At 37.7% G+C, this 15,086-nt stretch overlaps 1 protein-coding gene across 1 annotated transcript; it reads right to left on the reverse strand.

The window, feature by feature from the left end:
* Nucleotides 1-339: 339 nt before the first annotated feature.
* On the reverse strand, nucleotides 340-13,569 carry GPR63 (G protein-coupled receptor 63). The gene is made up of 3 exons (XM_031066595.1): nucleotides 13,482-13,569; nucleotides 8,836-8,913; nucleotides 340-5,787 (listed from the first exon to the last, which is right to left on the reverse strand). The coding sequence occupies exon 3, from the start codon at nucleotides 5,643-5,645 to the stop codon at nucleotides 4,386-4,388; it is 1,260 nt and encodes a 419-aa protein (XP_030922455.1). The 5' UTR covers nucleotides 5,646-5,787; nucleotides 8,836-8,913; nucleotides 13,482-13,569; the 3' UTR covers nucleotides 340-4,385.
* Nucleotides 13,570-15,086: the final 1,517 nt, after the last annotated feature.

Here is a 15,086-nt window from a genome sequence, read left to right on the forward strand (position 1 = left end):
TTATTGCACAGCAAGATGATCTCAATTACTTAATGCAAGCTGAAAGGTGGGACACCCAGTTCAGGTAGTATTTTAGGAAAGTTACTTTCATATTAGGCTCTCTCTCTGCTTGCTGGATACTATTCCAATTGTTCTAGATATCTTGACAGTGTCTCAGAAAAGAGCATTCTGCAAATGCTTTATACAAGAAACATTTTGGCCTAAACAAAACCCCCTATATCAGGCAATCCTGGTTATTTCATAGACAGATAAGTGTTTGAAACTATGCAGGTAGGCATTAAATACAAGAATCAAGTTCATGTACTAACAAGAGAGTCAATTCTAAAGACTTTTGCCACATTTTTGAGAATGTTTATGTTTATTTTCTTTTTTTTTGTTGTTTCTCAGGTATTTTCATGGGTGTATTATATACAGAAAAGACAAATGCAATTCTACTTAACTTTTTTTAAAACAGTAATTCAAGGTTTCTCCACATCAGAAAATGACTAGCCAAAAAAAAAAATGAAACCAAAGTAGTGGCAAAGTAGTGGCTCCTGGAAAATGGGACTCAAGATATTTCTCACCATTCCAACCAAAATAAACTTGTGCTCTGAATTTGTAGTTTTCATGCTAAAATAAATTAAAATCTCTTTCAAGGAGGGTGCTGTTGAATGATTTAAGAATTAAAAATCTCAAATGGGTTCAGAAAGATCACTGAAATCTCACAGTTACTTATGCATATATCCAAAATAAAATATAAAAGCATTAAGCATACAAGTGAAAAAAATAGTGACAGAAAGCAGTAAGAGGCAAAACAATTTTCTTCTCTATATACAGAAATATTTTTACATAAGTAACAAGAAATGTCAAAAAATACACAATTTTGAGTACAAAAGAATCATTTCAGCAATAGATTTGTACAATTGAGACCTGTGTAAGCAGCATGCTTTGACTGAATGAATTAAACTGCAACATACTTCAAAATACATTCATTTAAATCCTCCATACTAAAGATGTCTGAAAATAGAACATGAGGGAATACAGATTAGTAATGACTATCATCTCTGGAGAGGAAGAAAATGATAATTTCCCTTTAAAGTCAAGAAGGATCAGTCTGAGTTTTTAAATTCCTTGGTCTTGGTCAAGACCATTAAATTGCCTCAGGAGACCCACTTCTGCCAATATGTATGTGTTTTAACATTACAAATCCCAGTGAGGTTATGCAGGATTCTTGGCAGGATCACAGACAGCAAGACTGAGCAGTTCAGAGGTCTTCAACTTGGTCCTAGGACTTCAGTTGTAATTATCAAGGCACTGCTCTCAAGACAGTACGTAGACACAATAGCACAAATGATTCTGTAAACACATAATCACCCTGGGGATACTTCGACACCACACCTTGTTTCTTTTTTTGAACACACTTTTGTTCACTATATGCTTTGATCACCTCAAAAAACCTGGCAAGTGTGAATACTGTATCGCTATGGAAATCACCTCTGAATTTGGACCACACAATTTGGGTTTCTTTACTCCAAGGATCAGTAGATGCAGCTTTGACCAGAAACCTTGTTGCAGTCAGTGTAAACAAGTGTTTAATTATCAAGACAAATTAACTGTCAGATGTTCACAATTTATACTTCACAGCCAGTACATATCAGAGATCAAAAAAATCCCACAAAATGCTTTTCCCTCCTCCTTCAGGAATGTAATTTCATTAATTTTCCTGTATTGCTCATCTTCTTTCCTTCTTGAATTACTGTGTTTTACAACATTCAAATCTCTTGCATCATAGAGCTGGAAGACAGCAAAAATACCTGTTCCTGCCATTTAGACAATGTACACTCACACTCTGTTACATTAACTCTAAGCACAATTTTGCTGCTTTCAGAGATAAACAGGTATGACAGCTTTGAAACAGAAAATTCATACTAACCAGGTCATAAACTTGTGCTATCAATGTAAATGTAATTGAAAAATAAAAGCTTTACTGCAAAGACATACTAAAACATTCTGCTTTATAGTGGAGCTCCTTTAGATCAGAAAAATCTATACCATCATCAGTAAAACTGACAAGAAAGGGAAAGCATGGTCATCAATAACACTACCACTGCCAGATGCCTTTACACGTAATCCACAGTCTCAGCTGGCAGTTTGTTGGTTTTTTTTTAAATGAAATTACAGAATTCAAAATTGTTCCTTTTCTACTCCTAAAATTTAACAACAGCTTTACGAACAGCTGTCAATGAGAAGAACAGAGCTACCTTAGCTTAAATTAGTTCTTTATTGAAGACCTTTAAAAAAAAATCTGGGATTGAATGCTTTGCTGCTGTCAGGAAGCAAGCAGTCCCTGGACACCCACACGGGACATTTCCTTCATACACACATGTACTGTGCAGATACACAGAAGCAGATAAAATTGCTATTATTTTTGTTCCTCTAGTACAAGAACAGAGAGCTCCCCATGCTTTGGGGCCCTGAAAGACTGATGGAAGCAAGAGAAGCCCAAAACCCAGCTCTGGTTGCTGTCTGTTGCACATCAATCCCTCCAGCTCCTGGTCACAGCCCCAAAAAGCTGATTCTGCAGGTATTCTTCCCAGCCCCAGAGCAACTGGGGATCTGGCTCCAAAGTCCAAACCTAAGTCTTAATTCTACTTGTCTCACAATAAATATTTATTTAGCTAATTGGAAAAAAAAGTATCTGAGTTTGCTATCATAAAGGAAAATCCTCGTTCTTCTGCTTTCCAGGATACCAACACAGTCTGACATTAATCAGAAAGGTAGTTTGGCATTTTAGGGAGAAGCTGATGCCTAATAGATGAGAACAGCGAGTAAACCCTCGAGGCAGCAGGCACTACAGAGACAAAGAGGTAATGAAAAAATCAATGTGAAGTAGTATCAGAGGGAAAAGGGGAATTTAACTTACATCGCCAGCAAACTCTGCTGGCTGACTGTTATAAGGGGTAATGGCTGAAAGAGAGTAGATTTAGAAAAGATATAGGAAGAAATTCTCCCGTGTGAGGGTGGTGAAGCACTGAGACAGGTTTCCCAAAGAAGCTGTGGATGTTCCATCCCTGAAAGAGTTCAAGGGCAAATTGAATGGGGCTCTGAGTAGCCTGGTTTAGTGAAAGCCATGGCAGGGCTATTGGAGCAGGATGATATATATGGCTCCTTCCAAACCAAGCCATTTTATGATTCTGTGACTGTTTATGGTTTTGATCCAATACTTAAATTGCAAAACGCATCAAGAACTCTTTTTCTCCCTGCAATTACTATGTAGACTAAATGCTAAACTCAACTATGGTTCATTTGCTATCTATGTGTTGGTTTACCCTACTATTTCTAATCCTATCCCAACAAATGCCTGACAGCATGATTTCAGCTGTGTAGAGCACACCTAGCCTTATACGAGCTCCAAGCAGAAACAACATCACACCAACACAGTATAAATTGCAGGCCCAAAAATCACTATTTCAGACAGGTTTTCAGGCATACCATGAGGTTTGGATGACTTGTAATAGCCTCAAATAACAACTGCAGTCACCCTTTACCCTGTAACAATTTTAACATGAACACTATTCTTCTAAACCATGTGTGAGCCTAAATCTCAGGTTATAGTATTTTTCTTGCTTTCTCTTTCATTCCTCTTGTTTTCTCCTTCTAACTCTCCTGATAACTGAGAAGGTAATTTTGATCAGTTGCTAGAAAACGAGAAAATCTACGACTGTACATGTAGCTATACCAACATAAATCACCACCCTAGAGCTTACCTGGGTCTTTCATTCAAATTCACCAACTTAACAAATAATAATAAGCAATAATAATACATCTTCAATACAGAACAAAATATTCAAATGAATAAACTATATAGTAAATTTTGTAAAGTGCACAAAATATTAATGGAAATATTAAAAAACCAGGTTTTTAATGTTACCATGAAAACTTCTGAAATATCATTAAATTAGATAGAAATAATCTAATGAGACTTTTTGGCTCTAATATACTGGCAGACAGCAGCAACAGTTTTCAAAAAAATTACACCAACTAAATACACCGTATCTTAGCAGCATAAAAAAAGTTCCTACAATTAGGTAAAATTGCAGGTCTAGTAAGCATAAACCTGACAAGATGTTCCAAATATAGTTTTCATTAAAAGAATGGATTTCCATGGAATCCTAGAGGTAACATTTGTTATTCTGCTTACATTGTATTCTGGTAGTAAACCCAACTATAGCCAATCACGTTCTCTCCCTCTATCTTCCCAAAATTGCACAAAGTACTAAAAATTTAATCAAGTTATAAGATATGGCCACACTGAAAAAGCCATATGAAACAAAACAAAATTCAACCTAAAGCTTAAAAAACAAACTACCCCAGCAAACAACAATCACTGTCAAACAACTGCAGTTTCAAACCACCGACCGATGCTCCCCACACACGTAGATGGCACTGGGCCGGATGCGCCGCCTTGTATGGCCAGGGAGCTGTGGCAAGAACTTGAAGAATCTGGGCATCAAGTCTAAGCATGCATCATGAAACTTCTTAATCCTCCAGTAGTAAATCAGTGGGTTCAGTGCAGACTTGAGGTAGCAGAGCCAAAGGAGCCAAGTGCTTATTTCAAAAAAGTTGTGCTTGTAGTAGAAGTGGCTGTTGAACGTGGCAATAAGGCTGTAAGTGGTGAATGGTGCCCAACAGACTATGAAGACAAGGAACAAAATCAGGATGGTTGTGAAGGCACGAGTTTTAAAGCTCATATCAATATTCATCTGAAAAGGTCTCTGTAAGCTCATGAGACCAAGTTTGCTGGCCTGGCTGAGACATATGCTATCAGGGTGGCTATGGATACGAACTGCGTTGTGGCGGACGGTGTTGAGTATGCCCATAAAAGAATACAGCATTACCAGGAATGGAATAAAAAAAGCAATTAGCAAGATAACTATCACATAGGCTCGGTAACCTGGGCTTGTAGAGTAGCCAAAAACACACTGAGGTGCTCTTGAGGGTATCTGCAGATTAGGATTCCCTACTGATAACGGAAAAGCAACAACAAAGGATGCTGCCCAGGAAATCACAATAAGAATCTTTGCACGGTAGGGGTTCAGTTTATCTTGCCTCTGAACTATGATAAGAAATCGGTCAATACTAATAATAAGAAGAATGGCTACCCCCTCTACGACAAAAAGCCAGAAGAACATGGCAGAAACTCTGCAAAATATATCCCCAAAAATCCACTGAGTGGTAATGATTGTTATCAGAGCAAATGGCATGTTCAGCACTGCCAGCAGCAGGTCTGCAAAAGCCAGGCTTGCTAAGAGGATATTAATTGCAGATCGCATAGCTGCCTTCTGGTAGACCATCAGGCAGACAACAAAGTTTCCAAGGAAAGAAACCAATAGGATAAATATCATAGCAGCAGAAAGAATGATCTGGAGTGGCAAACTCAAGCTCCTGAAAACTTCTTGTGACGGCAGGGTAGCTGTGGTGTTTACTAGGAAAGTACTTCTCTCAGTAGTGAGCACACCACCTGAACCATATCTCAATGGCTGTGTTGTGCCACTATGAAGCAAGAACTGGGGAGTGGTAAAATTCGTATAGGCATTTTCATAAACAATGAAAGTAGCATTTGAGGTCCCAGAGTGGGCCAGCGTCAACATTGCTGAGAAAACCATTGCTTCAAGAAAAATGAAAGCAGAACCAAAGGTCTTCAAGGCATTTCATCTTGTTCAGGCAGTATTTTGAACTGGTCATTTAACAATCAAAATTCAAGGTTTGAAAGCATCAAAGTTCTTAAGTTCATGTCAGTATTTCCATCTGAAAAAGAAGAAATAAATGTAAATACACAATATAAAACTTTCTGAAACCAGTGGTAACCTAATGATTGCTCAGCTTTCCTTAATGAGAATAGTATCCTTAATATATGTTTACACTTCAGGCTGACACAATTTACTTAAGCACCAAATATAGGAATCTCATAATAGTTGGCCTTTCTCTCATAGGTCCTACTCCTGCAGTCCTGCTGATACTGTACAATACTCCCAAGTCACCACGCTTTTTTCTACCATAACCAAGGCTGGAGAACTTCTGTACTTGAAACTTTACTGATTAAGAATGAATAAATCAAAAAAGTATTTTTATTTGAATCTCGTAATTTTTGAACTAACTTCTTTATTTTGTTTTGAAATTGCCTACAGATAGAAACTTTAGTAACATTTCTAAATAGCTTAAATGGTATCAATAGATTGCCTATTTGCCTGCTTGGTAAGCACTGAAAGCCTGTTTATCCAAGTTATTGCACATAATACAGAATTCTTAGTTCCATGTCAGTCATCTACATCAGACACCTCAGGAAAAACATGCAAAATATATCCTAACCTGTTATTATGAAATAACTTGTCCACAGGATAAAAGAATTTTTCAATTTGTTTCATTTAGGGGCTGACTCACATTCAGGTGCAGGAAACCATCACTTTGGTTACTACAACTCTTCCACTGGCAGTAAACTTTCCTGCTTCCACTGGTCTGGGCATGTTTTTGTTAATTCATCTTGGTATCCCATATAATTTAACCACGTGCACTCTCTTTTTCTTTGTAAATCTAATCTTCACACATGCTGCTGAATTCCCTCCCTTGTCATTATAGCCATAGACTGGTTTGGGCTGGAAGGGTCTGTAAAGATCTTCTAGCTCTGACCCCCCTGCTCTTTCAGCATTTTCCACCAGACCATGTTGCTCAGAGCCCCATCCAACCCAGCCTTGAACACTTCCAGGGATAGGACATCCCCAACATCCATAGGCAACCTGTACCAGTGCCTCACCAGTCCCACAGTAAAGAATTCCTTCCTAATATCTAGAGTGAATCTCTCATCCTTCAGCTTAAGACCATTGCCATGACCTTGCAGAAAGTCCCTCTCCAGCCTTCCTGCAGGCCCCCTACAGGTACTGACACAATCCAACATTTCCTTTTAGTTCCAAGCACTGTCTTGTTGCACTATTACTACAAGTATTGTATTGCTACATATATTTGTATGTACATATTCTTAACAAATAAAATGCAAAGGGGTTGAGAGCTCCCTCACCTTTTCAGGGCTAGCTTCTTCCCCTGTCTTGGACTACTAAATTAAACACTCTCAGAGCACACTGGCATTTGATCAAGCTGGAAACCAGAAGGATTCAATGCCCTTTTCAAAAACAATCACTACAGCCAGAAACATAAAGTGGGCTTCACCTCATTCATTCTGCATGACTGCAATAGTCCCTTCTGGCTGTTTTCATGTTTATCATTAGAAAAGGGATAAAGGCATCTTCAGAGGGCAATCTCCCTCCTCCATTTCTGCACACGATGACAAGCTTGGGCTACTAACAGAAGCAGCTTACGGTAGCACAAACCCTGCCCACACTATTTATACAGGTTCTGTTGTTTAGTATCAATGTCAGTCAAAAATAAAGGGAGAAAAGAATGTTTTTTATGAATATACACAAGTACCACATGTTTTGTGTAGGATAAAAAGTTTACCTTTTGCTGGATAATACTTCGCCAACAAAGAAATTAACTGTAAGATAACAAAATCTGATCTATGCCCCCAGTTTGGACTTCTGGCAGTCTGAAAGCAAACCTGCTGAGGCTGCTGTCAGGAATTCATCAACTAAAATCAGCACTATGACCTGCTCCTTTCATTCCCTGACTATCTACAAGCTCTATCACTAGATGATTTCCAGGGCCAGACTACCATCAGCATTTTTATTTCAGATAAATGATTAACCTCCCTGTGTCCTTTAATTTTCAATGGTATCACAAAAGATATATTTATAAACATCCTAATTTAATTTACTTGTGTAGTGGGCTGATCCTGGCTGGACACCACATGCCCACAAGAGCTGCTCTTTCACTTCCTCCTCAACTGGCCAGGGGAAAAGAAGTATTACAAAAGGCTTGTACGTTCAAGTAAGAACAGGGCGAGATCACTCACCTGTTACTACGACAGGCAAAACCTCAACATGGGGAAATTAGATTAAATTATTACCAATTAAATCACAGTAGGGTAATGAGAAAATAGAGCTAAATCTTAAAAACACCTTTACCTCACTCCTCCCTTCTTCCTGAGTTTAACCATCTGCCTAATTATCTCCTCCCCACCAGCAACACAGTGGGACAGGGAACAGGGGCTGCAGCCAGTTCATCACACGTTGTCTCTGCTGCCCCTTGCTCATCAGGGGGGAGACTCAAACTCTTCCCTTCCAGTGTGGATTCCTCCCATGGGAGACAGTCCTCCATGAACTTCTCCAATACAGTCCTTCCCACAGGCTGCCGTTTTTCTTGGAACACTCACATGTGGGTCCCTTCCACTGACATTGGCTCTATGGGTCATAGAGGAAGCTTCTGGCAGCTTCTCACAGAAGCCACTCCTGCTACCAAAACCTTGTTACACAAACCCAATAGAGAGTCACACAAATTCCACTTTCTAGAGGTCTTACTGCTTGAATGAAAGGTATAATTTTCTATTCTGTCCTATTATATTTCAAAGATTGTATAACTCATCTGAAGTATACAAAGCTATGTACATTGACATTTTGCAAAAATAACCCATTCCATTAACTTTACCATAGATTTTTCTTTCCCCCCATTCTCTCTCTTTATATTGTATTTTTACACTAACTCCTTTAGAGAAAACCTCAATGTTAATTACAGGCTAAAGCATATATACTAGCCAAAGCTCTTCTTTCTTTGATCTATATAAACTTTTCCTCTACTAGTCTTGTTTAACATTTTTTTATAATAAAGTATGTAACCAACAGGAAAAAGATTAGCAGAACTTTCCAGAATAAACAAGAAATAGTTTAGCAATGAACAAGAAAATCTCACCCAAAGTTCCACTGAGGTTTATGACTCCGCAAGCTGAGAACACTATGAAGGAAAGGAAGCTGTAGCATTCTGCAGGAACTGCAAAAGAACATAAATTCAACAAATAATCCTGGATTTAAAATCTTGGAGCAAGAAAATTAGATCCCCAGGGTAGTATCTTTTAGAGCTATGTAAGCAATAAGTCAGCAAAAGTAACTTCTGTATTTCTGATTGGCTTTGTACAGGTCTTTCTACCAAGGCTCTAAAAGAAACTAATCTGCCCTTAGATAAATGTAAAACCCTTCTACAGACAATAATAAGTTTCAAATAGGAAACAAAAAAAGGCAGTGTTTAGTTTTGTAGAGAAAAGAGGTCATCAGAATGATCCTAAAAAATAAAATCTTTACCGGGGTTCAAGCTCTTTAATCTATAGAAGAGGGAAATGCAAAACCATGACATTTGCTGATGATGAACATGAACTGTTTTTTAAGTCAATTTAATTTAAAAAAAGTCAACTATAAAAAGGTACAGAGGGATCTCTCAAGAGCTAGTGGCAAGCCAACAGTCTACCCCATAAAATTCAGTGCTAGGTATAATGCTATGCCTGTACTGAAAACAGCTATCTACACAATAACAGATGCTAAACCAATCATTACCATCCAGAAGAGAAACAGATCTTCAAATTTTCATAGTCTGCTCATGAAAACATCAGCCATGTGCTCAGAATTGTTAGCAAAGGAACTGAGAAGAAAACCAGGAGGTAGCTATATACACTGTATATTTAGATACACCACCTGCTACAATACACATCTATGGCATCTCTTCACTACTACATTCAGTTCTGCACCACTTGATCTTTTTAATATCTTTGATATTAAAAAGCAACTGAAAAAAGCTATCATAGAGGTCTACCAAGTTTTTAGTGACACTTTAGGGAAAGTGAATGATTGCTCCCCCATAACAAAAGAATAGGAAAAGTCAAAGAAATCACAAAACACCTCTAGAGATCATCTTCTCCAACCTCTCTGCTCAAGCAGGGCCACCTAATAGAGGGCCACAGTAGAGAAAAGTTGTCTCCTTACATTCAGGGAAATTTCCTGTTTCAGTTTCTGCCCACTGCCTCTGTCGCCTGGCACCACTGAAAAGATCCTGGCTCTGTCCTCTTTGTACCCTCTCTTCAAGTATTGATAAACAATTATAAGATCCTCCTGAGCCTTCTCTACTTCAGGATGAATAGTCCCACTTCTCTCAGTCTTTCCTCACACAAGGGATGCTCCAGCCTATTCATCATCTTTGTAACTCTTTACTCTCTCTTCAGTATATCCATGTCTCTCTCAAACTGAGGAGCCCACATTTGGAAATTATTATTTCACAAGTAATTATGAAAACACTTATTACAGGATGTTGTGGATGTCATAGAGCTTCTGTGAATTCAGACAGCATTCGGGACATATTTCATATCATTATACAGATGTCCATGTAGAAAGAGGTGAATCTCTCTCTGCTGACTGCAAAGGATACATAGCCTTCTGATTTGAATACAGACATCTGAGCACATACATGGAGTTACTTGACTAGCTTTAAATACCCATAAAAGAATTTGCTCACTCAGGTTAAGTTTACATCATTATGCCACACAACCTCACACTCTGAAGTATGAAGTTCAGCAGAGGCTTAGATGATAACATCTATCATAAAAGCTTTAAAGAGGAAAACAAATCAAACAAAAACTAGAGAAACAACTGCTAATGTTTTATAGTAAACAATCAAAGCTTCAGAAAATACTGCTATATCCTAAATTTTCCTTCTACACAGAAGGAACCAGACAAGGGGAGAAGGAGTAAAAGTGTTCTGCATCCTTAATTCAGCTGAAAAGATTGTGCGACCCTGCATTTCTCAAGTCAGTAGCACACAGTATAAAACAAAGGACAAAGGACCCACAAGGTCTATAGTTTATTCCTAACAAACACAGAAAAAGAAAGAAAAATAATCTTGCATATGTTCTCTCATCATCCCAGCTCTCTATGCAAATAGCTACATTCCCTTTTGTGCTTTGTCCCTTCTGTGTGATGTTTGCATGTTTCTTCATGCAGCATTAAGAGAAGAGGAGGAGAATGACCTCATCCAAGCTGCTGCCTGGACCCAGCCTAATGCTTTAAGTGGAAAGAGCACCAGCCATTTGGCTGTTGCATAAGTCATCAGCCCTATCTTTTCAAGAAGGATGAGAGAGCGAGCAGTGATCAGCTGTTGGAAAGAAGACACCTAATCTAGTAAGAGAACTGCAGGCTTTGGATCCTATGTTGCTCCTGTGCTCCTTGCTTCCTGATGGTTTCCAGCAGCACCATTCTCCAGGCTCTGTTTATCACTCTGAGTATGAAATATCTTTTGCAGGGCACACAGAATCAGCATGCTCAGATACTGGTTTGGATTTACACTTATTTAACCTGCAGACAATCCTCTTTCTTGGCTATCATCCTTCATGGAAGTGACTGACCAATTCAGCCAATAAACTCAAGAGGTTCCCGTCTGTTGCCAGCACATAAAAATTTTTCTCTATTTTTTTTCTCCCTACTTAAAGGTCTTCTTCCATGAGCATGTACATGATTATTGAACATGTGCCTCCACCCTTCTTCCTACCCTTCCAACTTTTCCAAAATTATGTAAAGATAGAAATGTAAGATGAAAGAAACCAATAAGACAATTTCACAGCAACAGCATTTCAGTCCTCACTCGCTCTTTGAGAAAGGGAAATCCTGTAATTTCAAAGCCCCAGTCCTTGCTGAATGGTAATCACAGAGCTTGTAAAAGACAACCATGCTTTGATAGTTTAAATGGGTAAGTCTACTGATGGTCAGGTACTCAAGCAAGAGGTAGATAGGTACCTTTTTGTCACAACAACCTCACTTTTGGAACATGCACTCTCACAGATTCTTTTCAGATGCAAAAAAGCTTCATACAATCACTTTTTTCAATTTCAGTGCTGAAATTTACTGTGTATGCACATTTTCTCTCTAGCAAGGTTCTCACTCATATACAACTTTCTTTTTATGGAACATAATAGACACAATTATTTCAATGAAGTACATACTTAAAGCTAAATAACACACAAATTCCATTCATCAAATATAATTATTGCTAGAACTATGGCATCTGTTTATAAGAGCTTTAGAAGCTAAAAGGTTCCTGTTCAAAATCTGGATAGCATGCTCAAATGGAAATAAAAGATTATATGTTATATGCAAAACTGACATCAGTCAAAGCCAGGAACTCCAAAAAAGACAAAAGAGGGAACATAACAGTGTCATAATAACAGTTAAGTTTAACACAGATCAGAACACACTATGAACAGCTGCCAAAATGTTCAATGACTTCATCAATTTGCTAAAATCTGCTAAAATCAAGCATATTTTGGCAATACTGACCACCACCACGATTTCATCCAGCACACAAAAATAATTCAGAAACCTGAAGGCAGCACTGCCTGGTACAGTGACCCTATTTCTTTCGGATATTTTAAGAGGTCCCAGAGGCTTCTGCATGCTTTATAGCTACTATCAATGGTTTTATTTTACAGGCAAACTTGGCAAAAAAATGTCTTTTACAACATAAAAAACATTTAAAAAGCAAAATATTCTTAGGGGAAAAACAATAAAAAGAAGCATGAAGGACATGGGCTTATTTTATTTTCAAAAGAATTTATGCGCCATGAGAAAATACGCGAGTATGTGCTCTCTGACACCACATTATTGTACAAATAAGCCCAGGGCACACCCCTCTAAATTAGAATCAAGCATTGCTTCCCTTGCAATTAAGTAGAGGCAGGAACATGTCACAATGGAATCCTTTCTGCTAACACCAGTAAAAAGAATGAGTCAGAGCACAAAGCAGCAGGGACAATGTTCTTACTCACCTAAAAGAAACCAGCAGTTTTCAGTTTTAATACCTATTTACATATAATCTAAATTGAAACTAATCAACTACACTGCATGAGCAGATGACCCATAAAACTATTCACAAGAGGCATTACTTTAATTTAGGAAATTGTTCTTTTTTCCACTCTACAAACACTGCTGTGGCAATTTTCATAGGAAAGTACTGTGGGAAACAGTCACCTCTGCCTTGGGTCATTTAGTACAACTAATTGGTCTCTTGATGATATTTCCTTATGACCTTCATTCAGAGAGCCATTAACTGTCAAGAAACATTAGTCATGGCAATCATTATCACTACTATAAACCCCAAATATTCAAAATGTAAAAAATAATTCTATTTTCTTAGCTCTTGGGAAAAATCATGTTCTCAATTTGCAGATCATGTGAAAGGACTTGGGCAGTTCTAGGTTCATTTCTAGTTCTGTCATATTTCCCCTGACTTCTAACTTTTCTACCAGTTCAATGGTCACATTAACCATCATCATGATGAAGAGCTGAGCGAGTACTGTAGTACCTTGAGTAAACATTGAACATTTTTGAAAACATACTGAAAACATTCATAGTCTCCACCTAGTTATTAACATGCAACTAACAAGCTGAAAGCTTCCTAAATTCCTAAATTTTAAGTGGATCTTTGAATTATACATGTAATCACTGTATGTCAGTGTAGCCAAAAAAAAAAAAACCAACCCCAAAACAACTCCACACAAAAAACTCAAAAAACTCAAAGCATACCAATCCAGACAGGCTTCCATGAAGAACAGGAATCATAAGTCATCTTGTGCTGTTTTGTTCAGCTAATTATTCTCTTCCCAAATAACCTAGCAAAAAAAAAAAAAGAAAAAAGAAAAAAAAAGTGACATTCACATTCAAGGCAGGACAAGAGCAGAATAGCAAAATAGCAAAATTTTTCCTTTAACAAAACTTTACTGGGAGAAGTAGAATATTCTGTCTCTTGACAGAAGGCAGACTGGATGCCCCCTTTCTGGCAGAAGGTATAGAAAGGACTAAGGCATCAAAGTTTCATCAAACCAAAGAAATCCTCAGCTATGTCATCTATGGATGGTAACAATTTCACCATTTCATACTAGGATCTGTCAGGGCTGGAGTAACACATTGTTTCAGGTCTCATTCAGCTATGTTTATTTCACATGTAGACAAGCACACAAGCAACAGCTGCTGTAAGTCTTACTGCATCTATCAAAATAAATTCTTACCCTTAACCATCAGGATCCTGATCTTTAAATCCCTAAAGGAGCTCAAAACAATAACATTTAAATCTACTACTGAGCATCATAAAGAAGACAAATAAATTTTCCCCAAACAGCAAAGATAACAGCATTGAACAAAAGACAAGAAAACAGGTCTAGAGAGAACAATAAATCATTAAAGTTTCAATGCAGGATCTCAGCACTACCTTTATGAATGATTGTACCAATCAATCATCATCACACTGCTAATATACCTCAGATAGCTAAATTATTTCTGCAAACTGGACCTAACATATCTAAAAACCTGCATATTCTATCATGAGTTCATGACAGAATCAGTTATTATCAGATATCATCAGTTCTTATCTGATAATGTCAATTTTCGAAGTGGCTTTTCCTGATACTCTTAGAAGAAAGCCATAAAATTTCAGTGAGCCTTGAAAACTGGGTTTATGTCACACTGATAATTTTAAGTGACCTAATTAATTTATAAATATCTATATATCTATATCTATATATTGAAATCTATATCTATCTACAGCTTTATATATATAGATATATATATATAAAAAGGACAAATATATGAGACAATTTATACACTTGCTTTCAAAAGGCTACACAACTTTTAATTTCTGCAAGAATAAGCTTTAGGAACATCTCTAAGTCACCTCCACACTGGAACAAAAGATATCAGGATCCTTCAGGAACAGATTTCTAAATAAATGATGCACACAGGGGCTGAAGGACAAACCAGCCAATGAGTTTACAATGGCCTTCAGCAAGGGAAGCAGTAACAAGCTGCACTCTAAGACCTCCCATAGTGTACTGACCCCTGCAATCATTCAGCGCTGAGTTTCTGTATCTGCAGCCAACCCAACGTGGACTTCAAACACCCAAAACATAAGGGTTGATTTGCCAGACTGGAGACTGCTGAGACATCTGCCTTCTGCAGAGCACATTATCTAGCCACAAGGGAAGCTGGTGTCTGAAAGATTTTTTCTCATAATCTATTAATACAAGTTGTTTTCCATGTGCACAAAAATTTGGTCTTTGCATTTATTCCACAGAACAAAGAGGGAAGGAAAACAATTCTCAGGCATACCTATGTATAAAGAGATAAAATGTAGCC

The sequence above is a fragment of the Geospiza fortis genome, unplaced genomic scaffold (assembly GCF_000277835.1).
Source record: "Geospiza fortis unplaced genomic scaffold, GeoFor_1.0 scaffold53, whole genome shotgun sequence".
Classification (NCBI taxonomy): Eukaryota; Metazoa; Chordata; class Aves; order Passeriformes; family Thraupidae; genus Geospiza; species Geospiza fortis.